Source organism: Magnusiomyces paraingens (genome assembly GCF_902498895.1).
Source record: "Magnusiomyces paraingens strain CBS 517.90 genome assembly, contig: contig1, whole genome shotgun sequence".
Classification (NCBI taxonomy): domain Eukaryota; kingdom Fungi; phylum Ascomycota; class Dipodascomycetes; order Dipodascales; family Dipodascaceae; genus Magnusiomyces; species Magnusiomyces paraingens.
In genome coordinates, this window is record NW_022474067.1 from 17,662 (window position 1) to 43,093 (window position 25,432).

A 25,432-nucleotide genomic window follows, 5' to 3' on the forward strand; every position below is an offset into this window, starting at 1 on the left:
CATCCCTAGAATACATAGTTGGGGAACATGTTACAACAAAATTTGTTGTAAGTTTGTTGTAAGTCACAATAATTGTTGGGGTGTCAACCAACAAACTCAGTTCACGATTGCTATCCAAACGGTTCAAACCAATAAAATTCTGATCCTTTTCTCCGTTTGATTTAAATTATTCTCTAAATATATATTTTGATCAAATATATATCTAATTGATCCCTTTTTATTTTTTTTTTTTTTACTATCATATAATAATAATATTTTTCGACAGGAAGAAAGTGTTTTTAGTTTACACTTTTCCAATCGATCATAGATTGTATTTCAGTCAACACAAAATCTCCAATTTATAATATACTATTCATTGAATCATAAATACCCTTTTTTAAGGAGTGTTTTCTTATCTTGTAAGTCATTTTTGATAGCATTATTTTCTATACAAAATCACTGACTTTTGGATGAGCTAGACCGGTATTCTTTTAATCCACATATCAGTCGCTTTTTTAGACATAGATTCAGCATGTCTACCATAATAAATTCTAATTCAAACGATTCTCAGTATGATCACTCGAAACTTTCAAGCCATTTCATTGGCTTGAATACAGTAGAGACTGCCCCTGAATCCGAAGTCAAAGACTTTGTAAAATCACACGGTGGCCACACAGTAATTCAATCGGTAAGTTAAGTCTATCAAGTTTTGTATCGTTTTCTAATACTTTATAGGTTCTTATTGCAAATAATGGTATTGCTGCTGTTAAGAATATCCGATCAGTCAGAAAGTGGGCTTACGAAACATTTGGCAACGAACGAGCCATTTCTTTCACTGTCATGGCAACTCCTGAAGATTTAGAAGCCAATGCTGACTATATCAGAATGGCTGATCAATACGTCGAGGTCCCTGGAGGAACAAATAATAACAACTATGCCAATGTTGAATTGATTGTTGATATTGCCGAAAGATACAATTGTCAAGCCGTTTGGGCTGGTTGGGGTCATGCATCTGAAAATCCTCTTCTTCCTGAATCTTTAGCTGCTTCTCCTAAAAAGATCATTTTTATTGGACCTCCAGGCTCGGCCATGAGATCCCTCGGTGACAAAATTTCTTCCACAATTGTTGCACAACATGCTAAAGTTCCTTGTATTCCATGGTCTGGTACTGGTGTCGATGCTGTTGACATTGATTCCAATACTGGCCTTGTCTCTATTTCAGATGAAGTTTACAAATTAGGGTGCTGTTTAGGTCCTGAGGATGGCCTTGAAAAGGCCAAAAAGATTGGATTTCCAGTCATGATTAAAGCTTCCGAAGGTGGTGGCGGTAAAGGTATTAGAAAAGTTGATGATGAGAAGAATTTTGTTTCTCTTTACCACCAAGTTGAGGGCGAAATCCCCGGATCTCCTATTTTTATTATGCAACTTGCTGGAAATGCCCGTCATTTAGAAGTTCAACTGCTTGCAGATCAATATGGAAACAATATTTCACTTTTCGGTAGAGATTGCTCGGTTCAACGACGACATCAAAAAATTATTGAAGAAGCCCCTGTTACAATTGCAAATCCCCAAACCTTTACTGCGATGGAGAAGGCAGCAGTCCGTCTTGGAAAACTTGTTGGCTATGTTTCTGCCGGTACTGTGGAGTATTTATATTCCCACCATGATGATAAATTTTACTTTTTAGAATTAAACCCTCGTCTTCAAGTCGAACACCCCACAACTGAAATGGTCACTGGTGTAAATCTCCCAGCTGCTCAACTTCAAATAGCTATGGGATTGCCATTGCACCGCATTCGTGATATTAGATTATTCTATGGTGTTGATCCTCATACATCTACTCCTATTGATTTTGACTTTTCTTCGGAAGAATCGCTGAAAACTCAACGCCGCCCAGTTCCTCGTGGTCACACCACTGCATGCCGTATAACATCTGAAGATCCTGGTGAAGGATTTAAACCATCAAGTGGAATGATGCATGAATTAAATTTTAGATCTAGCTCCAATGTTTGGGGTTATTTCTCTGTTGGTAATCAGGGTGGTATTCACTCGTTTTCTGATTCGCAGTTTGGCCATATTTTTGCTTTTGGCGAAAATAGAAAGGCATCACGTCAGCACATGGTTGTTGCTCTTAAAGAGCTTTCTATTCGTGGTGACTTTAGAACAACTGTTGAATATCTAATTAAACTTCTTGAGACTCCTGATTTTGAACAAAATACTATTACTACTGGTTGGCTTGATGAACTTATTTCTAAGAAGCTTACTGTTGAGCGACCTGATATGTTTGTAGCTGTGATCTGTGGTGCCGCTACCAAGGCCCACATTGCTGCTGAGGCAAACCTTGAGGAAGTTAGACAGTCACTTGAAAAAGGTCAAGCACCCTCAAAAGATACATTGAAGTCAATTTTCACTATCGATTTTATTTATGAAGGGCAAAGATTTAAGTTTACTGCTACCCGCTCATCAATTGATGCCTACACACTGTTCAGCAATGGTTCTAAAATTGATGTAGGTGTCAGAGCCTTGATCGATGGTGGCATCCTTGTTTCCGTCGGTGGAAAGTCTCATAGTGTTTATTGGAAAGAAGAGGTTGGTGCTACCCGTCTTTCTATAGATTCTAAAACATGCCTTTTAGAGGTTGAAAGCGATCCTACTCAACTCCGAACACCATCCCCTGGTAAGCTTGTTAAGTTTTTGGTTGAAAACGGTGAACATGTTACTGCAGGCCAACCTTATGCTGAGGTTGAAGTCATGAAGATGTATATGCCATTAGTTGCTCAGGAAGATGGTGTTGTTCAACCTATTAAACAACCTGGTTCTACTCTTCAAGCTGGTGATATTCTTGGAATTTTAGCTTTAGATGATCCGTCTAAGGTAAAGCTTGCCAAACCATTTGAAGGTCAATTTCCTGATATGGGTGCTCCAACTGTAGTTGGTACCAAACCCTTCCAAAGATTTGATCTTTTGTATAAAACTCTGAAAAATATTTTGACTGGTTTTGATAATCAAGTTGTTATGAATCGCACTGTTAAGGAGCTTATTGAAGTTCTTCGCAACCCTGATTTACCTTTTGGACAGTGGTCTCAACAAGCTTCTGCTCTTCATTCTCGAATCCCGCAAAAATTAGATGCTCAACTTTCTTCTCTTGTTGAGAAAGCCAAATCACGAAAAGCAGAGTTTCCTGCGAGACAACTTCTTAAGGCTCTTGATAAGTTTATCCCTCAAGACTCTAGTGATGCTTTTATCTTTAACCAAGCAATTGAACCTCTTGTTTCTATTTGTAACCAGTATTCTGATGGTCTTGCTGCCCATGAGTTCAAAGTTATTAACAGTCTTTTGGAGGAATATTATAATATTGAAAAGTTATTTTCGCATCCTAATCTGAGAGATGAAGATGTAATTCTACGTCTTAGAGATGAACATCGTGATGACATCAAGTTTGTTCTTATGACTATTCTTTCACATAGTCAAGTTGGTGCCAAGAATAATCTTATTCTTGCAATTTTCAATGAGTATCAGCCTTCCACTGTTGATAGTGCTAATATTGCTAAATATTTAAGACCATCTCTTAAGAATATTGTCGAACTGGAGTCACGCTCTACTCAGAAGGTCGTTTTGAAAGCTCGTGAAATCCTTATTCAGTGCTCTCTTCCATCCCTCAAGGAAAGATCTGATCAACTTGAGCATATTCTTCGTTCTTCAGTTGTGGAAACTACTTATGGTGAAATTGGATATGAACGCCGTACTCCAAAGCTTGATGCTCTTCGTGAGGTCATTGATTCTCGTTACACTGTCTTTGACGTTTTGGATCAGTTTTTCACTCATTCTGATCCCTATGTTGTTTTGGCTGCTCTTGAGGTTTATGTTAGACGTGCTTGCCGTGCTTACACCATTCTTGAGCTTAACTACCATAACGAAACTGGAAACAAGCCAGCTATTGCATGGAAGTTTAAACTTTCTTCTGTTGCGCAGGCTGCTTTCAACACTATGACCCAAACATCATCCGTTCCAGGTGGCAAAGATATTTCTCGTTCTCTTTCAGTTTCTGACCTTACCTTCATGGCGGATAAGTCAGATCAGGACCCTGTTAGAACTGGTGTTATCTCTCCTGCATCCGATTTTGATGAAATTGAAGAGGCACTTTCTAATGCTATTGAATTTTTCCCTAGACGTTCTGGTGGTATCGAATTTTCATCCGCTGCCCAAAGTTCGCTTGCTGCTCAAAGACGTCCACAGCCTTCTCAGTCTTCTAAGATTTTAAGCAATGTTCTTTCAATCATGGTCAAGACCGCTGAACATCTTGATGACGATACTATTCTTGGCCGTCTTCAAGAAGTTATTGATGATTACAAGGAAGACTTGTTAAATTCAAATGTTCGTCGCGTTACTTTCGTCATTGGTGAAGGCGTTGGATCGTATCCGAAGTATTTTACTTTCCGTGGGCCAGATTATCAGGAACATAAGACAATTCGTCATATTGAGCCTGCCTTAGCTTTCCAACTTGAGCTTGGACGTCTTTCAAATTTTAATATCAAGCCTATTTTTACCGACAACAGAAATATTCACGTTTACGAGGCAACAGCCAAAAATGCACCTACTGACAGAAGATTTTTCACGAGAGGCATTGTACGTCCAGGAAAACTTAGAGATGAGATTTCCACTTCTGAATATCTTATTTCTGAAGCAAATCGCTTGATGTCGGATATTTTGGATGCTCTGGAAGTCATTGGAACTTCGAATTCTGATCTTAATCATATTTTTATTAATTTTTCTGCTGTATTTGCCCTTGCCCCTGAAGAAGTTGAGGCCGCTTTCGGTGGATTTTTGGAACGATTTGGCAGAAGACTTTGGCGACTTCGTGTCACTGGTGCTGAAATCCGGATTGTTATTAACGAACCATCAACTGGAAAAACCTACCCTCTTCGTGCTCTTATTAACAACGTTTCTGGTTACGTTGTGGAATCGGAGCTATATGCTGAAGTTAGAAATGAAAAGAATGAATGGGTTTTCAAGTCGCTTGGTAAGCCTGGCAGTATGCACCTTCGTCCTATTAGCACCCCTTACTCCACAAAGGAGTCACTTCAGCCTAAAAGATATAAGGCTCATCTTATGGGAACTACTTACTGTTATGATTTCCCGGATCTTTTCCGTCAAGCAATTGCTTCTGCCTGGAAAAAGTTCCCCAACCTGAAAATGCCTGAAGACTTTTTCAATTCTATTGAATTAGTTTCTGATGCGTCTGGAGAACTTTCCGAAATTAACCGTGAACCCGGAACTAATACTATTGGTATGGTTGCTTGGAAGATTACGGCTAAAACACCTGAATATCCTCACGGCCGTAAGTTTGTCGTCATTGCCAATGATATTACTTTCAAAATTGGTTCTTTTGGTCCCCAAGAGGACGCCTTTTTCAATTCAGTTACTGAGCTTGCCCGCAAGGAAGGTATTCCTCGCATTTATCTTTCGGCAAATTCTGGTGCTCGAATTGGAATTGCTGAAGAAATTCTGCCTTTGTTTTCTGTTGCTTGGGTTGATCAACAGGATCAAACGAAGGGTTTTAGATATTTTTATCTCACCCCTGACGTTTACAACTCGTTGGTTTCTTCCGGAAAGAAAAGCTCTGTCATTACTGAGCGCATTGTTGAAGATGGAGAAGAACGATACAAGATTAACACCATTGTTGGGCTAGAAGATGGTCTTGGTGTTGAATGTTTGAGAGGATCAGGCCTCATTGCTGGTGCCACTTCTCGCGCTTACAAGGATATTTTTACAGTCACTCTGGTGACTTGCCGCTCTGTCGGCATTGGTGCGTACCTTGTGCGCTTGGGACAAAGATCAATCCAAATTGAGGGTCAGCCTATCATTCTCACTGGTGCCCCAGCCATTAACAAGCTTCTTGGTCGCGAGGTTTACTCTTCCAATCTTCAGCTTGGTGGTACACAAATCATGTACAAAAATGGTGTTTCCCATTTGACTGCTAATGACGATTTTGCTGGTGTTGAAAAAATTGTGGAATGGATGTCTTATGTTCCCGGTGCTCGCGACTTGCCGGTTCCTGTTCTTGAAACTGGTGATAATTGGGATCGTGACGTTGAATACACACCTACTCGCAACGAACCTTATGATGTCCGTTGGCTTATTGCTGGGCGTGAAAACACCGATGGTACCTTTGAATCTGGTCTTTTTGATAAGGGCTCCTTTTTTGAAACTTTGAGTGGTTGGGCTAGAGGTGTTGTTGTTGGTAGAGCACGTCTTGGCGGTATTCCTTTCGGTGTTATTGCCGTTGAAACCAGAACCGTTGACAATGTTATTCCAGCAGATCCTGCTAACCCCGATTCCACTGAAGTCACGCTGCAAGAAGCTGGTCAAGTTTGGTATCCTAATTCTGCTTTTAAGACCGCTCAAGCTATTAATGACTTTAATCAGGGTGAGCAACTTCCTCTTATGATTCTTGCAAACTGGAGAGGCTTTTCCGGTGGTCAGAGAGACATGTACAACGAAGTCTTGAAGTATGGTTCCTACATTGTGGATGCACTTGTTAACTACAAGCAGCCTATTATGATTTACATTCCCCCTACAGGCGAGCTTCGTGGTGGCTCTTGGGTTGTTGTTGATCCTACCATCAATTCCGACATGATGGAAATGTATGCCGATGAAGAGTCCCGGGCTGGTGTTCTAGAGCCTGAAGGCATGGTCGGTATTAAATTCCGAAAAGACAAGCTTGTTGCCACCATGAAGAGACTTGATAGTGTTTATGCTGATTTGACTCGTAAGATTGAGGAAGCTCGGACTAGTGGTTTATCCGAAGCAGAAGTCAATGAGCTTAAGGATAAACTTGCCGAGCGTGAAGAAAATCTTCTTCCCATTTATCAACAGATTTCTGTCCAGTTTGCTGATCTTCATGATCGTGTTGGAAGAATGGAGGCCAAGGGGGCTATTCGCAAAGCTTTGACCTGGAGAGAATCTAGAAGATACTTTTTCTGGCGCATTCGCAGAAGATTAAATGAAGAGTATCTTATCCAAAGAATCAGTGAAGCTCTACCGCAGTCTACTCGTTTGGAACAAGTTGCCCGTTTGAAATCTTGGTATAGCTCTAAGATTAATGACAACGATAATGACAAGTCTGTTGCTTTGTGGCTTGAAGAAAATCATAAGTCTCTTGCCCAGAACATTACTGCTCTGCGCAAAGATAACACTACCTCTTATATCCTTTCACTTGCCAGAAAGAATCGTGATCAGACTATTTCTAGTTTGGCCGAAGCAATTAAGAAACTTTCTCCTTCTGACCGGGAATCTCTTTTAAAGCAAATTTAATAATTTTGCACAACATAATGAATGTATTTAAAAAAATATATAGTTTATTTTTAATTTAATTTAATTTAATTTAATTTAATTTAATTTAATTTAATTTAATTTAATTTAATTTAATTTAATCTAATATTGGAAGAAAATTAGTTACTATCATCATTGGAATGTCAAAAACGTCTCTTTTTACCGTCCAAGTGCAAGCTGTTTTGATTTTTTTACCAGATGGGTTTAAAAGTGTACAATCAGTCATTATGACACCTCGAGAATCTCCAAATGCGAGCTTAGTGAAGACTTCAAAATACTTCATCACAGAGTCATCATCCATCAGTTCAATTATAAATTTAGTATCACCATTAGGTGAAACTAGATCCTCATACGACCATTCCGTTAACAGGCAAAATTCGCTTCCTACAGCAGCAATCTGGCCAGTTCTACGACAAATAATTGTGGGCGTTCCAGAGCTTAATATATACTTGTTGAACTCTAAAAGGGTTCGTTGAAAAGATTTTTCCATAAATATTAAGTCATCTTCTTGTAATGTTTTTGTAGCAGCAATAAAGGAAGGTCGGTATTCAGCCATCGACTTAGCCAATATTAATAGTCTGTCAGAATTAAACCGTTGACGAAGATAGGCAATAAGAGAATGATATCCTTGTGTATATGGAAAGGGGGCAGAAACATTAGTATAGACATCTTCTGGAGTACTGTATAGTTTGTGAAATTGCGATATTCGAGATGTGCTGTTAGCAGCTTGGCTATTAGAAATAATATCTGAAGGAGAAGCTTCTGATGAACAGCTTGATGGTGTATCTAAAGAAATTTTTAAAACATTAGTGTTATTTAAATGATCGAGTGTCGCAGAAAAGTCATCACCAAAAAAATTAGCGATAGATTCGTATTCAAGGTTAGCAGCTTTTGAAGAAAAGTCTATGGTATTTGACGGTGAGGGTGACGTTGGACCTGGTGGAGATGGAGGAGCAGATTCAGTAATTCCCTTACAGCTACTATTAGAAGTCAAAAAAGAGTTATTGGCTTGTGTATGGAATGTATTAGCGACTTTTTGAACTCGTGTGTGAAATGTGTTTGGGACAAGCATCGAAGAATAGTATTGCGCTCCGTTCCCTTTGTTATTCCTGTTCTCAGAAGAAATATGGTTTTCAATCGGAAAATCTAGTAAATACTTGGCTGTTTTTCGAATTCCATCTTTGCAATCATGAATGCCTTTTCGAATACATCTTTGACATGGCCGGCCTTCATCACAAGTTAAATGAGCTTTTTGACAATGTATACAAGCCCTTGTAGTTTTTTTTTTTCGTATTTGCTTTTTAACGATAGAATGTTGATTTAATTTTTCATTTGAATTTGAAAAAGAATTTATCATTCGAGGGCTCTTTATTGGGTTTTCCATATTGTACTGTGAATTTTAGTTTTTTCAAAAAATGAAGATGTTAAAATTTTTTGAAATTCGAAATGCATTTGAGCAATTGTTAATAATTGTGGGGAATATCCTAATATAATATATTATGTAATGGTCATGTGATTCATTTTGAAAAAATTTTGAAATTAGACATCTGCCTTTTTTTTCTCTTCAAAAAAATTTTTATAACAAGACATAGCAATAATTTTTTCTTTTTTTTTAATTTTTTATGATTGATTGAAAACACCAAAAATGAGTGTACCTAACGAAAAGACTTCTATGCCTTATTCTGAGAAGCATTATTTTTCTTCTTATGATCACTATGGTATTCACGAAGAGATGCTGAAAGATCAAACAAGAACTCTCTCATACAGAAGTGCTATTTACCAAAATCCATCTCTTTTTAAAGATAAAATTGTTTTAGATGTCGGATGTGGGACAGGAATTCTCTCTATGTTTGCTGCTCGTGCCGGTGCTAAACATGTTATTGGTGTTGACATGTCCAATATTATCAATATGGCCCGAAAAATTGTTGATTTAAACGGATTTTCGGATAAAATCACTCTTATCCAAGGAAAGCTTGAAGAAATTGAATTGCCATATCCTCAAGTTGATATTATTGTGTCTGAGTGGATGGGATATTTCTTACTTTATGAATCGATGCTTGATACAGTACTTGTGGCAAGAGACAAATATCTTAAACCAGATGGTCTAATTTTACCTGATAAAGCTACAATTTATCTTGCAGGAATTGAAGATGCTGAGTACAAAGAAGAAAAGGTTGGATATTGGAATGACGTTTACGGATTTGACTATTCACCTTTTCAAGAAATTGTTTTAGCTGATCCTTTGGTTGATACAGTTGAGTTAAAATCTATAGCGACAGATTCAGCTTCTGTATTTCATATTGATATCCATAAAGTGAAGAAGGAAGATCTTTCCTTTCAAAACGACTTTAAGATTCGTGTTCAGCGTGATGATAATATCCATGCCTTGATTGCGTGGTTTGATATTGAATTTTCAAAGGGACCTGTCCCTGTTAGATTTTCGACTGGTCCTCACGGAAATTATACACATTGGAAACAAACTGTATTTTATTTGAAAGACGTTCTTCAAGTGAAAAAAGGAGAAGTAATTCAAGGTAAAATAACTTGCTCTCCTACTGAAAAAAATCCTCGTGATCTAGATATCGCTATTTCTTACAAATTTGAACCAAAAAATGCAAGTGATCGTAATAGCACTGGAGATCTTAAATATTTGATGTGTTAATTGTTTTTATATAACTTATGAACTAGAGAATAGATAATTTATAATTTATAATTTATAATGCAGTTGTGACTGTAATAGTCTGGGAATGAAGAAGAAGAATTGGTGGAAGATCCTTGCACCAAATTTCCAAAGATTCAATATACTGATTAGAATCTTCATCATTTAAATGTGTACCTAAAGAAGGCGCAGGCAAAGTAGAAAAGATAACCGCTGTGTCATTTGATGTTTCCTTCATAAGATTATTCAAAATCAAATGTTGAGCGTTAGCTGGGAGGTGATTAAATGACAAGTAAGTGGCTTCGTCCTCATCTTCATCGTCATCGTCATCGTCATCTTCCGCATCTTCGTTTGGTACCTCGTTTTCATCTATTCCTATTGTGGCCTCTTCTTGTTGAATTGCTTCGCCCCTATCATATGGTGTAACGCTGTTGTATGAGCTACTTGGAGCTGAAACAAGAGGCGACGTTTCTTTTGGTGGTGCTTCAAACGTAACATTTCGCTTTTCATGCTTTTTCTTCCGTTCCGAACTCTTATCAAACATGATAGTAGGGCGTCCATCGTCAAGCTCTTCCACAGTAGTATGGGGGATTGCCAATCCAGTAAAATTTGGTCTACTCTTACTTTTTCTGCTGTTATTGGTACTGAGACTAGGAGTACTAGTACCAGATCGAGATACAGAGGCATCTGAGGTGTAACCTGAGCCAGAGCCATAGCCTTCTCTGTTCAGTGTATTGGTAGCTGCAATACCTGATGATAAAGAGGATACAGCACCAACAGAAGTACTTGCAGAAGGCACCCCATTAGTGTCAGTTTTATCAGGTTTAAAGTTATTAGAGCCAACTACTGAACTTGATCGTTTAACTCCTTTGGGAAATCTATCATTCAGAGTAGACCCTTGTCCGTTATCTAAAATCGAAGAAGCAGATTTAGAACCACGGCGACTAGGACTTTTGTTATTATTCGCTTCAAGAAAATCTTTCATAGAGCTAGAAAGAGAGCCAGTATCTGTGATCACAACTGAATCGGAGTCAGAAGAATATCCATCAACCTCATCGCGGAAAAAATCTGTTGCATGTTTCACCTGAGATTTCAAAAGTTTATTTGTATGCATACTAAACGAAATTCCCATCTGTTGTAAAGAAGAAATGGTATGTCTTCGCTGGCGTTGCCCAAGAATCTTAGAAAATGGAACGGGAGAAGAAGGGGTTCCACTAATTTGTTGAGGTACAGCAGAGCCATTATCGTTTACAATACCGTCGATTCGGTTAGCGGGAATTGCACCAAGTCTGCTTAAATCGCCATTGACTCCATAAGTCATTTCATATTCTTGACGAGCTTCCTGAAGCTCTTGCCACCACTCTAACTTAGAAAGGACCTCTTCAATATTTCCTTTATCATCATGTCTACCCCGAACAATTATTTCATAAGCTTCAAATTCTCCTGAACTTAAACACTTCACTAATACTTGAGCTTTGATTCGAAGACGTTCAAGTAATACATTAATACGAGACCTTTCTTCTTCAACGTCTTCCTCAAATTCAACAAACACAATAACGCGCAATTCATAACTTTGCTTCCATGCAGGAACTGTGTTCAAAATAGCGCCCATTTGTAAAATAAGAGTATACGTATCGAAATTAGTTGTCAATGCACTTGTTTCCCCATTTTCATCAATAATATGAGCAGACATTTGAATAGGATACAAATCAATGTACTTTTTCGTTGGTACAAATTTTTTTCCATTAGATTTTTTGGTAAATGGAAGCTCTAGGTTATGAAAACCTTTAGCGATTGCAACATTTGCTCGCATAATAAGCAAATCTTCAATTATATTAACCCATTGTGAAACAGTAATAGAGCTTTCTTGACGACAGTTATCAGTGGGAAGAGTATCATATGGAATAACAGTTTTGGAATTTTCTGAACCAGGAGTGGAACGTCTCTCAAAAAATCCTAATACAGTAATGTTTGGTTTCATCCCTCCTAACCCAGATCCTAGATATACGTTACGAGCACCCCAAACCACATCAGGGCCCGCACCAATTTGAACAAAAGCCTTTACTTTACTAAGATCACGCAATTGGATCCAAGCATTTTGCTGCTTTTTTATCTCATCAAAAGACTGTTGAAAGTCTTTAGTGACAAGGACATGACCTAAAATGTAAAGCCCACCCTTTTTAAGGTTGTTGCAAAATGCTATTAAATTCCAAGCTGATCTAGGATCATCAACTAACAAAAGAATTTGGGGCCGCCAAAATTTAACATGGTCTTGTCGAAGACGCAAAAGGTATTTTCGTACTTGGTGATAAATTAAACTCTGAGAAACATCCCCCCAAGGTTTTGGAGGTGAAATATAATGAATGGTAATAAAAAGCCCAATCAGCACCAAAATCATAAGGGAGGCCGAAACACCGTCAGCGACAAACATGGCTGCAATAGATGCACCTGCACCTGCAGCAGCAGTGAAAGAGTTGAAATATCGAAACGATGGGCGAAAGTTCGGTGCACTTGCAATTCTCAATAAAAAGCAAGCCAAGTTCGTCACAATAAAAGTCATAAGAAATGCCATTGTAATAAATGTCGCAATTTGATTCACGTCAAAAAATATAATGACCTGTGCTAACGCATAAGTAAATATTACGGCTGCAATTGGATCATCTGTTCCGGGAGTCCCAGTTGCAAAAATTGATGTGAAAGGAAGAACTTCGTCACGAGCAACTGCTTGAAGTTGTTTGGCAGATCCAATGATGCCGACAATTGCCGAAAACAAAGATGTTGAAAACTCTCCCATAATAATGAAATATTTGTTTATGTTCACATCTTGAAGAACCTGGACATCCCGAAAAAGCATATCACGAGAAATGCAAGATCCCATAGTAATGATAACCAATGAATATGATATAAAAGTTAATAAAAGTCCCCTTAGTGTTCCTTCTGGGATGCTAACTGACGGTTTCTTTAAATCACCGGACATCGAAGCACCAGCAAAAATTCCGGCTGTGGAAGGGAAAAAAATTCCAAAAAGAAGACGGAAATTCATTATTCCTTCACCTGGTACAGCCTTAAATAATGGGAAAAGATTTTCCTTTATTGTGCTCAAAGAAAACCCTGTATATGATCCAAATTTTGCATCAACAAATGGTTTAACAAAAAATGCAGAAATAGGAACAGTAAAAGTACTGAAAATTAAAACAACAAACAAAATTTTACCAGCCTTTGCAAATAACGCTTGTTTTAAAGAAATTCCAGAACAAAATAATAAAAGAATGGTGGAATAAAACAACATCCAATATCTTCCTTCGGGAAGAATTTTTGCCGTGAGACCATTCTCAGCTCCAAAGTTTATCAACATGGGCTCGCAGAAACCGACAACATTCATACCACTAAAAAAACATTGTTAAAACCTATTAAATGAATTTTAAAGTCGACATACGCATTTAATACTTGACCAATGTAAAAAACTAATCCAATGCTTCCGCCAAATTCTGGACCCAACGATCTACTGATCATATAGTAAGCACCACCTCCTTTAACTGTGCCGTTGGTGGCAATTGCAGATACCGAAAGAGTTGTGAGAAGATCAATACAATATGAAATTAATAATAACCCAAACATTCCCAAAATTCCAGCTTGACATAGAATAAAGCCAAATCTCAAGAACATTAGAATAGAAAGGACATTTAAAGTTGTAGGGATAAAAACACCCTCAAATGTGCCAAGCTTATGAGAATCTGCTTCTTGTTGACCATTGTTATCAATTTCTTTTGTTCTATGAATATGTTTGGTATCTGATTTTCCTGAGGTTCGTCCGTAATATAATCGGCCTTCGAGTTCAGCCATCGTACTATGAGTAGTTTGCAAAGGCATCTAAATGCCATAAAAATAAACAGAGATATATAAGTAGAAAATAAAATATAATAAAAGAAGAGAAGAAAAGAGAAGAGAAGAAAAGAGGATATACTAAAGATATTCGTAACAATTTGACATGGAATTTTTATTAATGAATATAAGAATTATGTCGAAAAGAAAAAAGAAGAGAGACAATTTGGTACTTGAAAGAAAGTGGAGGTTGAGCAAAACTGATAAGAAAGTGCTGCACAGTTGCTGAGTCATCATGGCTGCATAAAAAAAAAGATATGGTTTTGAGGGCAATCAAGGCGACTTCATGTAGTTTCTATTACAGCCGTCACCGATCACTGGTCCGACGACGAAATCATTAAATTTTTGAATTATTTATCCCCTACCAATAGATAGCTTCTAAATTAGAGCTCATAAGTTGTTGTAAATGTTCATCAATTAGATTTAGAAAGCAATAAATCAATTTGACAAAGTTACCGTCATAATTTGGTAACTTTATGCAAACCATAAGGATTGTATCTTGGACTTTTCATGAAAAAATATGTTTACTATTAGTAGCTTTTGCCAATTAGATACTGACATTGAACATTAAAGCAGCTGTTAGTCGAATAATTAATGTTTCACTTACCTCCTTTATTCTAATCTCAAAAAAAATCGAGAGTCGGTTATTTATTGTTTATTTGATAAAGCTTATAAACTATCAAAACTATTTAATGAAATTCAAATACTAAAATAGCATAAATAACTTGATATTTTTATAGATGGAGTTTGTTAAATGTATTAATTAAATGTAACCCTTAGGGAATAACCTAAAAGTGGTTTGTTGACAGATGCAGATTGGCATGGTTTGTTGAAGGAAAAGGAACAAGAAGAACACAAAAAAACGATGTTACCATCAATAGCAAATAACAACCAATACTTATTTTTTTTTGTGGCACTATGGCAGGCTATGCTAGTGCTATACATCTCTTATTCATTATTTAACAAGATGTGACTTAATTGGGCGACATTATAATTGAAACAGTTAGTTAGACATAATTATTGCAATAATTATAAAATTCATATGATATTTCCCACGTGCAAAAACATGAAGTTAAAATTCAACATCAGTTTTATTTTATTTTTAATTTGGTCCTGTAGTTTATTGTTTGGTTTGATATTTCAGAACCTATTTTAATTTCAATATATATACATTTTCTTTTACTCTTTGAATAACCATGATTGAAATTCGCATTTCTAAAAAAACTATCATAACATTAAGCTCTTTATGCCTTGGGACAATAATACTTTTCATATGTATCTATTCCGAAAAAACCTCTATCTTAAATTTGAGCTTGTTTTCTTCAAGTGTGAGCTTCAATCTGTTTCAGCACTTAGGTGGTCAAGGTCCGTATGAGCCATTTCCAAAGTTTGATCTTGAAATCACAATTCCAGATGATTGTAAAATTATACAAGCTCATATGATACATCGTCACAATGAAAGGTATCCAACAATGGGTGCAGGGGCTGAATACAAAACTACTTTAGATAAATTTACAGGCAAAAATATAACTGGACCCTTAGCATTTTTAAAAGATTACCAATATCACACTATTTTTCCAAGTGAGAAGCATGGGGAACTTACTACTTTGGGTCCTTATAATGGAATCGATGGAGCTTTTAAAAAGGGGCAAACTTTTAAAAAGAGATATGATTATCTCTTGGACAAATTTCAAGGTGACTTTCCGATTTTTACGGCATCTAGCCACAGGGATCAAATTACAGCGCAATATTTTTCAAAAGGGTTAGGTATTAATAATACAAAAATTGTCGTAGTGCCAGAATCAGCAACTCAAGGTGCTAATTCATTGACCCCAGATCGTTCATGTCCTAAATATGATCCTGGAACAACTTCTAACTTGAAATCATATTTATATGTTTTCAATGATACACTTTTTAAATTACAGCATTTTGCGCCAAATGTGGATATTACAATAGGTGATATAAGCAATTTGCTAGACATGTGTGGATTTGAGTTGACTGCAGTAGGTTCTCAAAATTTTTGTGAAATATTTAGTGATTACGATCATGTTCTTCATGGCTACGGTCGAGCTTTACGATACTATTATAAAAACGGACCGGGGAATGATCTCTCAGCTACATTAGGATCTGTCTATGCAAACGCCACACTGACTCTTTTACAACAAGAACCTCATATTCCCGTGTATATTTCATTTACACATGATACTCATATTAATTTTTTCCTATCAACACTGGGCATTTTTTCCAGTGAAGAAAGTCTTCCTTATGATTATGCTATGCTTAATCATCCTTGGGTTCGTGGGGATAATACACCAATGGGGGGTGAAGTTGTTATTGAAAAGATGAACTGTAGTGAAAAAAGCTTCGTTAGAATTTTAGTAAATGAAGCTGTGGTTCCTTTTCATAACTGTACAAACGGACCGGGAACCTCATGTCCATTAGAAACTTTTACGGATATTCTTGGTGATAAGATCCTTGATTATCGTGAAGCATGTCTTGATTCATCCCTTCCACAATACTTGTCATTTTTTTGGGATTGGGACCCATAGATTAGCTTTTAAATTAAAATTTTCCTTTTTTTCGAAATGCAAATGCAAGATAAAATCCGCATGCTTCTTTTTCATCTCCATCTATTCCAAGAGTGTTGTCTTTCTTAAAAACTTTAAAAGTTCTTGCAAGTTCACTTCCTTGCGGTGTACTACTTTCCTCTTCAAAAAGCTTGAGAAAAGGTTTTTTATAGTCAAGAATTAAATCATATTCCTCACATAATGCACGAAAGGATTCAAAAGGGACAACATACTCTGGAACATTTCCAACAGCATCTTCTAAGAAAAACGTGTACTTGTGACCATATGGAGGAATAAATTTCCCATCTCGAGGAGGGTCGCTTTCAAATTCAACTGAATAAATTGAGTTTCCCCATTTACGCTCATTGGGACCAAGCTTTCGAATGTGCTTAAGTATAACATCAGAGTTGGGAATGGTCCCAATAAAGTAATGGCCAGGAAGAAGAACGCGACTAATATTTTCCAGTAAAGTACGAACTCGAGACTCATTTTCAAAAGAATAATGTAAACAGAATTGGCAGGAAACAATACTCACGGGGAAGGCATCAGGCTGAACTATTTCTTCAACTTTCTGTTCGAAAACATCACCAACACAAAAATCAGCCCAAAACCTAGGCCTTCTACTGTGATAACGATCTTGAGCATTTTCAATACTGACATTCGCCACATCTATTCCAATAAACCCTTTAATTCCTGCGCGTTCCCATTTCCAAAGGTCACCTCCTTTTCCACATCCAATATCGAGAACAACATCACCCCGTTGGGCATATTTGTAAATCAAAATGCTTTTAACCCAATTATTAAAAGACCTTAACTTAAAAATTGGAGATTGTTTTCTTCTTTCTTGGCCCTGGTTTGGAAGTTTATTGTAATGGTCTTTTACTTTTTCTCGATCAACTCCTCTAGGTTTACTTCCAAAAGTTCTCAAATTGTTCTCATTATTGCTAAATGCATCATGATCATTTTTTTTTTCGTGTCTTTCAAGCCTTTCACGAAGCTCCCTTGTCTTCTCTTCTCTTTCTTTTTGAGAAGTGCGGGTAGAAGGGCGTTTCAGTTTTTTGCGAGGAGGAGAATTATGATCAGGGCTAAGTTCGTGTCTATCAGATTGACCAGTGGTTTTGTTTTGTACAATAATTGCAGATGGCTCAACTTTTTTGCTGGAATCATTTTGGTTGCTTATGTTGTCTAATTTATCAATTGCAGGCTTAGAAGACTCGGCAGCATTTACTGATTCTTTAACATCATAGTTTTTTGATTGTTGGTCTGTATTTGAAATTTCAGTAGTCTCTTCTTCCTCAGAGTTCCATGAATCTCGAGCGGGATCATACATGGTTAATATTCAATAAATCAAATAAAATGAAAATAAACAGGGAAGAGTAAAGTTTAAAAAAAAAAAAAAAAAAAGATAAGCTGTAATAGATTTAACTTTATTACAAATAAAAAAAATGAAAGAATCTTTGTTAAAAGTAGGATGGTGAAGAAAAATGATTTAATACTTTAAGGTAATAAGTAACAAATTTAAAAAATTTGAATCCCTTGATTTCCAACACCAACTTAATTTTAAAAAGATGCAATAAACCCTAACTTTTTATATGAGATTTTACAAATGTGAGTTAAATACAAATTGTATACAAAAATTTCATCAAAATTAGAAATATAAGTATTGCACGTGATTTTCCACAAAAAATTTTTTTCACAATGCTATTTTTTCAGTAGAAGACTGAACCTTTTACCTTGGAATATATCATCGCAATTAGATCAGTTGATAAGATTCAAAAAAAAAAGAAAAATCCCAATATTATTAATTCTTTTAAAAAAATGAGGCAAATATCGTTTCCGGAACAAATAAATGGATATACAGTCACTCCTGTTTCTCTCAGCAAAGAAAAAAAAAACCCAGTTTATCATGTTATTTATCTTAAGAAGCATGACATGAAGTCTCTGGTTGATAATGAACATAGTGAAGAGGGTAGAGTTGTCTATGCAGTAAACCTCCCAATTTCATCGTCTATTGATCAAATTAAGTCTTTTTGCCAGGATGTTGCGGGTGTAATTGTGGAAGATTATCGACCTGAGACAGGAAATCGTGCACAAATTGTTTTTGTCGATAAAGCTTCTTGTAGCCGTTTCCTTTCAAAAGCAAAACAGTTGTACAAGCTTGATAAAGATGTATATATCTGGCCCAATGATGATTCTGGTTATAAAAAGTACATTTCAAAAGGATTTGAAAAGTTCACTGATCCTGTCACATTAATGAAAAGCGTTAATGAATTTATGAACGCCTACAATGAAGCTGAAGAAAGGGAGAAGAGGAGCAGGCGATCGAAGTCAGGACTTGTTGATGAGGATGGATTTACACTTGTTGTTAGTAATGCTCGTGGTTCAAAGGCTAGTATTGCAGCACAAACCTCTGCAACTCAAGCAAAATTAAAATTAGAGGCTGATAAACGAAATAAAAAGAGCCAAATGGTAGATTTCTACCGATTTCAAATTCGCGAACAAAAGAAAAAAGCAACTAATGACCTGTTAAAGAAGTTCAACGAGGATAGAGAGAAAATAACTGAGATGCGACAAAAAAATCGGTTTAAACCATACTAAAACTATTAGATGCTTTTTATTTTATTTTATTTAATAATAATTATGATAACATTTATAAATACGATAAAGCGAGTTTTTTTCGTTTTTGTTGCACAGTTTTTTTGTAATAATATCGGCTTGGTACGTTGTATATTATTGGCTGCTTCCCCAGAAAAACTTGGACAGAAATAGGCTTGGTGGGGGTTGCCGGTTTAGCCAATTGAATAAATTCTGGTTTTTTCTCATCAACCTCCCTTTCTTCTTCTTCTTGCCCCACCATTCACTTCATTTTTAATTTTTATACCTCAATTATATATATATATTTATTTTAAATAAATAAATTTACGTCGTAACAATGATTAGAGGATTTACTGCTTCTTCAAAATCGGTGTCTCTTAACACCATTCGCAGACAATTCAATTCTTCTGCCGTTGTTTTGGTATGATTAGAGAAAAAATTTGCTCAAAAACATAAACACATTCTAACCTAAGTATAAGGGCAAGAGAATTGAGACTGATGCCTTTGGTGAAATTGAAGTTGATGATACCAAGTACTGGGGTGCCCAGACTCAGCGATCTCTCCAGAACTTTGAAATTGGTGGCATCCGCGAGAGACTCCCCGAACCTGTTATTCGATCTTTTGGTATTCTGAAGAAGGCTGCTGCCACTGTTAACATGACCTATGGTCTTGATCCCAAGATTGGTGCCGCTATTCAAGAGGCTGCCCAAGAAGTCATTGACGGTAAACTCACTGATCAATTCCCTCTTGTTGTTTTCCAGACTGGTTCTGGTACTCAGTCCAACATGAATTCTAACGAGGTTATTTCCAACCGTGCTATTGAGATTCTTGGCGGCAAACTTGGTTCTAAGAAGCCTGTTCACCCCAATGACCACGTTAATATGTCTCAATCATCTAATGATACTTTCCCTACTGTTATGCATATTGCTGCTGTCCTTGAAATCACCAGATCTCTTATTCCTAGCCTCGAAGCTCTTCACAAGGCCATTGACGACAAGTCAAAGGAATTTGCTAATATCATTAAAATTGGCCGCACTCATCTTCAAGATGCTACCCCTCTTACTCTTGGTCAGGAATTTTCCGGTTATGCCACTCAGATTGCAAATGGTATCGACCGAGTTAAGGGTGTTCTTCCCCATCTCAGATTCCTTGCCCAAGGTGGTACTGCTGTTGGTACCGGCCTTAACACACGCAAGGGCTTTGATACTGCTATCGCTGAAACCGTCACTAAGCTTACTGGTGAGCAATTTTTCACTGCTCCCAATAAGTTTGAGGCTTTAGCCGCTCACGACGCTATTGTTGAAGCTTCTGGTGCTCTTAACACTGTTGCTGCTTCTCTTTTCAAAATTGCCAACGATATTAGATACCTTGGTTCTGGTCCCCGTTGCGGCTACGGTGAACTTCACCTTCCCGAAAATGAACCTGGTTCTTCAATCATGCCTGGCAAGGTTAACCCTACTCAAAATGAAGCTCTTACCATGGTTTGCACACAAGTTTTTGGCAACCACTCAACCATTACTTTTGCTGGTGCTTCTGGCCAGTTTGAACTCAACGTTTTCAAACCTGTCTTGATTTCCAACTTGCTCTCTTCTGTTCGTCTTCTTGCTGATGGTGCCCGCTCTTTCAGAATTCACTGTGTTGAGGGCATCACTGCCAACGAAAAGCGTATCAACCAGCTTATGAAGGAGTCTCTCATGCTTGTTACTGCTCTTAACCCTAAGATTGGCTACGATGCTGCTTCTAAGGTGGCCAAGAATGCTCACAAGAAGGGTATTACTCTTAAGGAGTCTGCTCTTGAACTTGGTGTTCTTACCTCTGAAGAATTTGATGCTTGGGTCAGACCTGAGGAAATGATTGGCCCCAAATAAATGCTTTAAATATACTTAAAATAATTTAATAAATTCTTCAATATAAAATAAAATACACAAAACAATTAGGAAATTTTATTTTCTAATGCAAAAGCAAGAGCGCACCGACTAGGCAAATAAATTTGAATAAAATTTTTCCGATTATTCCACTCAAAGGGTGTCGTAAGGCAACGAGTTTTATCATGATCGATTCTTTTGAACCCTCCAAACTCTTCAGAATCAGTATCAAGAATAATACGGTAGGTTCCTGGTACCTCCACTCCAACTCGATAATCTTGATAAGACTGGGTAGGATGGAAATTAAAGACAAACAAAACACCCGCTCTTTCGAAAACAATAACTTTGTCACTTTCATTCTTAAGCGACACGTAAGCTTGCGGTGAAGAAAGCCATTTATACTTATCTTCAGTGTGCTCCATTACAGTATCAAACTGATTGAGATATTTATATTTCAACAAATGATCATCCACCAAATTCCATTGTCTTCTTGCATAGTGAAACGAACTGTTATTTCCAGCTCTAGGAAAGTCAAGCCATTCAGGATGGCCAAATTCGTTTCCTTCAAAATTGAGCCAACCTTCACCACCAAGGGCATGCGTAATGAATCTAATCATTTTGTGCAATGCAATTCCTCGGTCGATAATAGAACTGGGATCAGATAAAACAGACATGTGTGTGTACATCTCCTTATCCATAAGCCAAAATGCCAGGGTTTTATCACCAACTAATGCTTGATCATGAGACTCAGCATATGCCACAGTTTTCTCCATATGTCTTCTATTGGTTAAGGTCCAGCAAATATCACCCATATTCCACTCATCATCGGATTTTTCTTTTAAAAGTTTGATCCACATATCAGGAATAGCCATCCCTAAACGATAATCAAAGCCAATTCCACCAAGATCTGTCGAAATACAAAGTGTAGGCATACCAGATACATCTTCTGCAATTGTTATGATATTAGGGTTGAGCTTTCGAAGCATAATATTTGCAAGCATAAGATAAACAACACCTTCTTCATCAACAGAGGGACCAAAATATTCATGATAACCTCCAGAAAAGCCTGTACCGATCCCATGATGCAAATACAACATGCTAGTTACACCGTCGAAACGGAATCCATCGAAATGATACTCATCAATGAAAAAGCGTAAATTGGAAAGCAAAAATCTCAATACTTCGTGTTTTCCATAGTTAAACAAACGTGAATCCCAAAGATCATGTTGACCTTTACTACCGCCATGAAAATACTGATAGTCAGTTCCGTCAAAGTCATTAAGACCATCCAGAACGTTCTTGCTGGCATGGGAATGTACAACGTCAAGCAAAACAGTGATTCCAAGTCCATGAGCAGTATCGACAAGCTCCTTAAGATCCTCAGGTGGTCCATAACGAGATGACGCAGCAAAAAATGAAGTAATTTGATAGCCAAAAGATGCATAATAAGCGTGCTCCATAATGGCCATCAATTGAATTGTATTGTATCCCAAACGGTGAATACGTGGCAAAACGTTTTGAGTAAACTCCTTATAAGTTCCTACCTTGGCTTCAGTGGTAGAGATGCCCACATGGGCCTCGTAAATCTTCACAGCCTCAGGTTTGGGTGGTGCCTTGTTTTTCCAAACATACTTTCGGGGAGGGTTCCAGAAAATAGCATCATAAGCAGGAGAAACGGACAAATCTTGAGTTACACGCTTAATCCACGCAGGAAGACGTTCAATCCAGTTACCACCAGGAAGCTTTAAAGCAATTTTTACTTTGGTTCCATGAGGGATAGCACTGACACCAGGTCTTGAAGCAGGAATGATCGTTGACCAGACACCGTATTCATTAACTTTCATGACGTTAGCTGACTTGTCCCAGCCATTAAAATCTCCAATTAAGGAAGCGGCAACAGCATTAGGAGCCCATTCACGATATGTTATATCGCCAGTCTTATCATTAACCTGAAAACCATAGTACTTGTAGCCTTCCGCGAACGCCACAATTCCTTTTTCGTCCGTTTCTAATCTATCAACCCAGTCTTGAGCAATTGCAGCACGTCGAGCAATATCAGAGGCAAAAGGCTTTAGCCACGGGTCAATTTTGATCACTCCAGGAAGATTTGACTCTGTCGATTGTTGTTCTGACATATTAAATAGTATATACTAAAAAGTTTAGAATGAGTGGTTTGTTGTTAAGATTTGTGGAGGGAAAGAGTAATGAACTTTTTGAGATTTTTGAAAGTTGTTTAAAGAATGACTTAAAGGGAGGGAATAAAAAGAAATTGTGAGAAAAAGAGAGTAAAAGGATTAAAAAAAAAGGAGAAGAAGAACAGAGAAGAACAAAGATTAAAGTTTTTATAGACCAGTATTTTTTTACTTATCGAAAATACATTTAGATAACTAAAACGACAAAGGTTACGGGCTTATTTGGAACGTCTAAAGTGAGCCCATTCTTTTTAGTATACAAAGCCATGTAGCAGGTGTTAGATCTTCAGTCCTCTTAGTGGTCACTTATCAGCGATAGGATATTACTTAACTGATAAAATAGGTATTAATTTTATGATATAATTCTATGATACGCAAACCTAGCAATGGGTACAATACAGCACACCTTGATAGGGTCTAAGCCCAACAAAACATTTTATGTTTAGTGCTACCATGTTCTACTACTACTACTACTACTACTACTACTACTACTCTACTACGTTTCGCCCTAAAAGCAAAGATAAACCTGGGCCAGTCGCAACTACCGTTAAGGGGGAGTTTTTTCTTTCTTTCTTTCTTTATTTACCCAATATTACTTTGAATATATTGGGTAAATATTTATCAGTAGATTGAAGCTAATTCACATCTAAGCAAAATATTCCTACTGCTTTATTGAGTGTAATTTGCGATGCTTATTACAGTTAAATAGTTAGCATTGATAAGATCAATTTTGATAAATATATATATATGAGAAAACTAGCTTGATTATTGCTAAATTTTTAAAAAAATGCTTATCAAAAAACCCAAGCAAAGATAAGTATAACTTATGTATATAGTTAAGTTAGTTTTGGTTTTTTATTAAATTAGGTAAGCTTAGAAGTAACATGGGCAATATGTAATAACCATGATACTTATTACTTAATTAAAGAATATTTGGGAATTGTAATTAAAATTTCTCTATTGGAAATAACAGTCACAATATGTGTAACAAAAAATGACTCGGGTTAGGGATTAATATTATTTTGCTAACCACCATTTTTCAATATTAGAGTGAGAAGAAAAAAAAAAAATACCGGCATTGCAAAATTTTGCACTTCTTTCACTGACGATCCTCGATTCTTCATTGACCTTCTGCCTTGAAGTAGTTTCAGACAACAAAATGTCCGCTCGCCCTCAAATCACTGTCTACTCCCTTTCTGGTGAGACTTCGTCTTCCAACGTCGTTGTTCCTGCCATTTTCAAGGCTCCCATCAGAACCGACATTGTTCACTCTGTCTGGACTGGTGTTGCTAAGAACAAGCGTCAGGCTTACGCTGTTGCCAGCAATGCCGGTGAGCAAACCTCTGCTGAATCTTGGGGTACCGGTCGTGCTGTTGCTAGAATTCCCCGTGTTGGTGGCGGCGGTACTCACCGTTCTGGTCAGGCTGCTTTTGGCAACATGTGCCGTGGTGGTAGACTTTTCGCTCCTACCAAGGTCTGGAGAAAGTGGCACGTCAAGGTCAACCACAACCAAAAGAGATACGCTACTGCTTCTGCTATTGCTGCTACCGCTGTCGCTCCTCTTGTCCTTGCCCGTGGTCACCGTGCCGAGAAGATCCCTGAGGTTCCTCTTGTAGTTTCCAGCGAGTTGGAGACTATTTCCAAGACTAAGGATGCCGTTGCCGCTCTTAAGGCTGTTGGTGCCGGTGCTGATGTTGCCCGTGTTATTAAGTCTAAGACTCTCCGTGCTGGTCAGGGTAAGCTCAGAGGTCGTCGCTTCACTCAGAGAAAGGGCCCTCTTGTTGTCTACGCTGAGGACAAGGGTCTCGTTAAGGCTTTCAAGAACATTCCTGGTGTTGAAACTGCTAACGTGAAGTCTCTTTCTCTTCTCCAGCTTGCTCCTGGTTCCCACCTTGGAAGATTTGTCATTTGGACTGAGTCTGCCATTGCTCTCCTTGATGACATTTGGGCTTCCAAGTCTGGATTCTCTCTTCCCCAGGATCTTATTTCTAACAGCGATCTCAAGTCTATCCTCGATTCTTCCGAGATTCAGGCTGCTCTCAGACCTGCTAACAAGAACAGACAGGAGAAGGCTCCTCAAAAGAAGAACCCTCTTAAGAACAAGGAGGCTCTTTTGAAGCTCAACCCTTATGCCGGTGTTAAGAAGACTTCTAAGGTTGAGAAGAAGGATGTTGCCACAAACAAGGTCCTTGTTGACATCTTGAACCAGGAGTAGATGGTTTTGATTTTATAAAAATTAATAAAAATGGTTTATGCTTTGTTTTAATTTCTTGTGTCTAGAAAATTTCTTGTAGAAAAATTTCTCTATGGAGTTGCTAAATTTGTTTTATTTAATGTCACGGTAAATATTGAACCGATTTG

At 37.4% G+C, this 25,432-nt stretch overlaps 10 protein-coding genes across 10 annotated transcripts; 6 read left to right on the forward strand and 4 right to left on the reverse strand.

Moving 5' to 3' along the window:
* Positions 1–511: 511 nt before the first annotated feature.
* On the forward strand, positions 512–7,293 carry SAPINGB_P000009 (uncharacterized protein; the record flags this gene model as incomplete). The annotated part of the gene is made up of 2 exons (XM_031994734.1): positions 512–667; positions 715–7,293. The coding sequence occupies 2 exons, from the start codon at positions 512–514 to the stop codon at positions 7,291–7,293; spliced, it is 6,735 nt and encodes a 2,244-aa protein (XP_031850625.1).
* A 115-nt stretch (positions 7,294–7,408) lies between these two features.
* On the reverse strand, positions 7,409–8,383 carry SAPINGB_P000010 (uncharacterized protein; the record flags this gene model as incomplete). The annotated part of the gene is made up of 1 exon (XM_031994735.1): positions 7,409–8,383. One exon carries the CDS (start codon positions 8,381–8,383, stop codon positions 7,409–7,411), a length of 975 nt encoding a protein of 324 aa, XP_031850626.1.
* Positions 8,384–8,956: 573 nt separating this feature from the next.
* SAPINGB_P000011 (uncharacterized protein) lies at positions 8,957–9,973 on the forward strand (the record flags this gene model as incomplete). Its single annotated transcript, XM_031994736.1, has 1 exon — positions 8,957–9,973. One exon carries the CDS (start codon positions 8,957–8,959, stop codon positions 9,971–9,973), a length of 1,017 nt encoding a protein of 338 aa, XP_031850627.1.
* Positions 9,974–10,025: 52 nt separating this feature from the next.
* Positions 10,026–13,813, reverse strand: SAPINGB_P000012 (uncharacterized protein; the record flags this gene model as incomplete). Its single annotated transcript, XM_031994737.1, has 2 exons — positions 10,026–13,356; positions 13,407–13,813. 2 exons carry the CDS (start codon positions 13,811–13,813, stop codon positions 10,026–10,028), a joined length of 3,738 nt encoding a protein of 1,245 aa, XP_031850628.1.
* Positions 13,814–15,291: 1,478 nt separating this feature from the next.
* Positions 15,292–16,401, forward strand: SAPINGB_P000013 (uncharacterized protein; the record flags this gene model as incomplete). Its single annotated transcript, XM_031994738.1, has 1 exon — positions 15,292–16,401. The coding sequence occupies one exon, from the start codon at positions 15,292–15,294 to the stop codon at positions 16,399–16,401; it is 1,110 nt and encodes a 369-aa protein (XP_031850629.1).
* Positions 16,402–16,414: 13 nt separating this feature from the next.
* On the reverse strand, positions 16,415–17,749 carry SAPINGB_P000014 (uncharacterized protein; the record flags this gene model as incomplete). The annotated part of the gene is made up of 1 exon (XM_031994739.1): positions 16,415–17,749. One exon carries the CDS (start codon positions 17,747–17,749, stop codon positions 16,415–16,417), a length of 1,335 nt encoding a protein of 444 aa, XP_031850630.1.
* A 488-nt stretch (positions 17,750–18,237) lies between these two features.
* SAPINGB_P000015 (uncharacterized protein) lies at positions 18,238–19,017 on the forward strand (the record flags this gene model as incomplete). The annotated part of the gene is made up of 1 exon (XM_031994740.1): positions 18,238–19,017. The coding sequence occupies one exon, from the start codon at positions 18,238–18,240 to the stop codon at positions 19,015–19,017; it is 780 nt and encodes a 259-aa protein (XP_031850631.1).
* Positions 19,018–19,351: 334 nt separating this feature from the next.
* Positions 19,352–20,882, forward strand: SAPINGB_P000016 (uncharacterized protein; the record flags this gene model as incomplete). The annotated part of the gene is made up of 2 exons (XM_031994741.1): positions 19,352–19,435; positions 19,500–20,882. The coding sequence occupies 2 exons, from the start codon at positions 19,352–19,354 to the stop codon at positions 20,880–20,882; spliced, it is 1,467 nt and encodes a 488-aa protein (XP_031850632.1).
* Positions 20,883–20,947: 65 nt separating this feature from the next.
* SAPINGB_P000017 (uncharacterized protein) lies at positions 20,948–23,014 on the reverse strand (the record flags this gene model as incomplete). Its single annotated transcript, XM_031994742.1, has 1 exon — positions 20,948–23,014. The coding sequence occupies one exon, from the start codon at positions 23,012–23,014 to the stop codon at positions 20,948–20,950; it is 2,067 nt and encodes a 688-aa protein (XP_031850633.1).
* A 1,216-nt stretch (positions 23,015–24,230) lies between these two features.
* On the forward strand, positions 24,231–25,286 carry SAPINGB_P000018 (60S ribosomal protein uL4; the record flags this gene model as incomplete). Its single annotated transcript, XM_031994743.1, has 1 exon — positions 24,231–25,286. One exon carries the CDS (start codon positions 24,231–24,233, stop codon positions 25,284–25,286), a length of 1,056 nt encoding a protein of 351 aa, XP_031850634.1.
* Between the last annotated feature and the right edge of the window lie 146 nt (positions 25,287–25,432).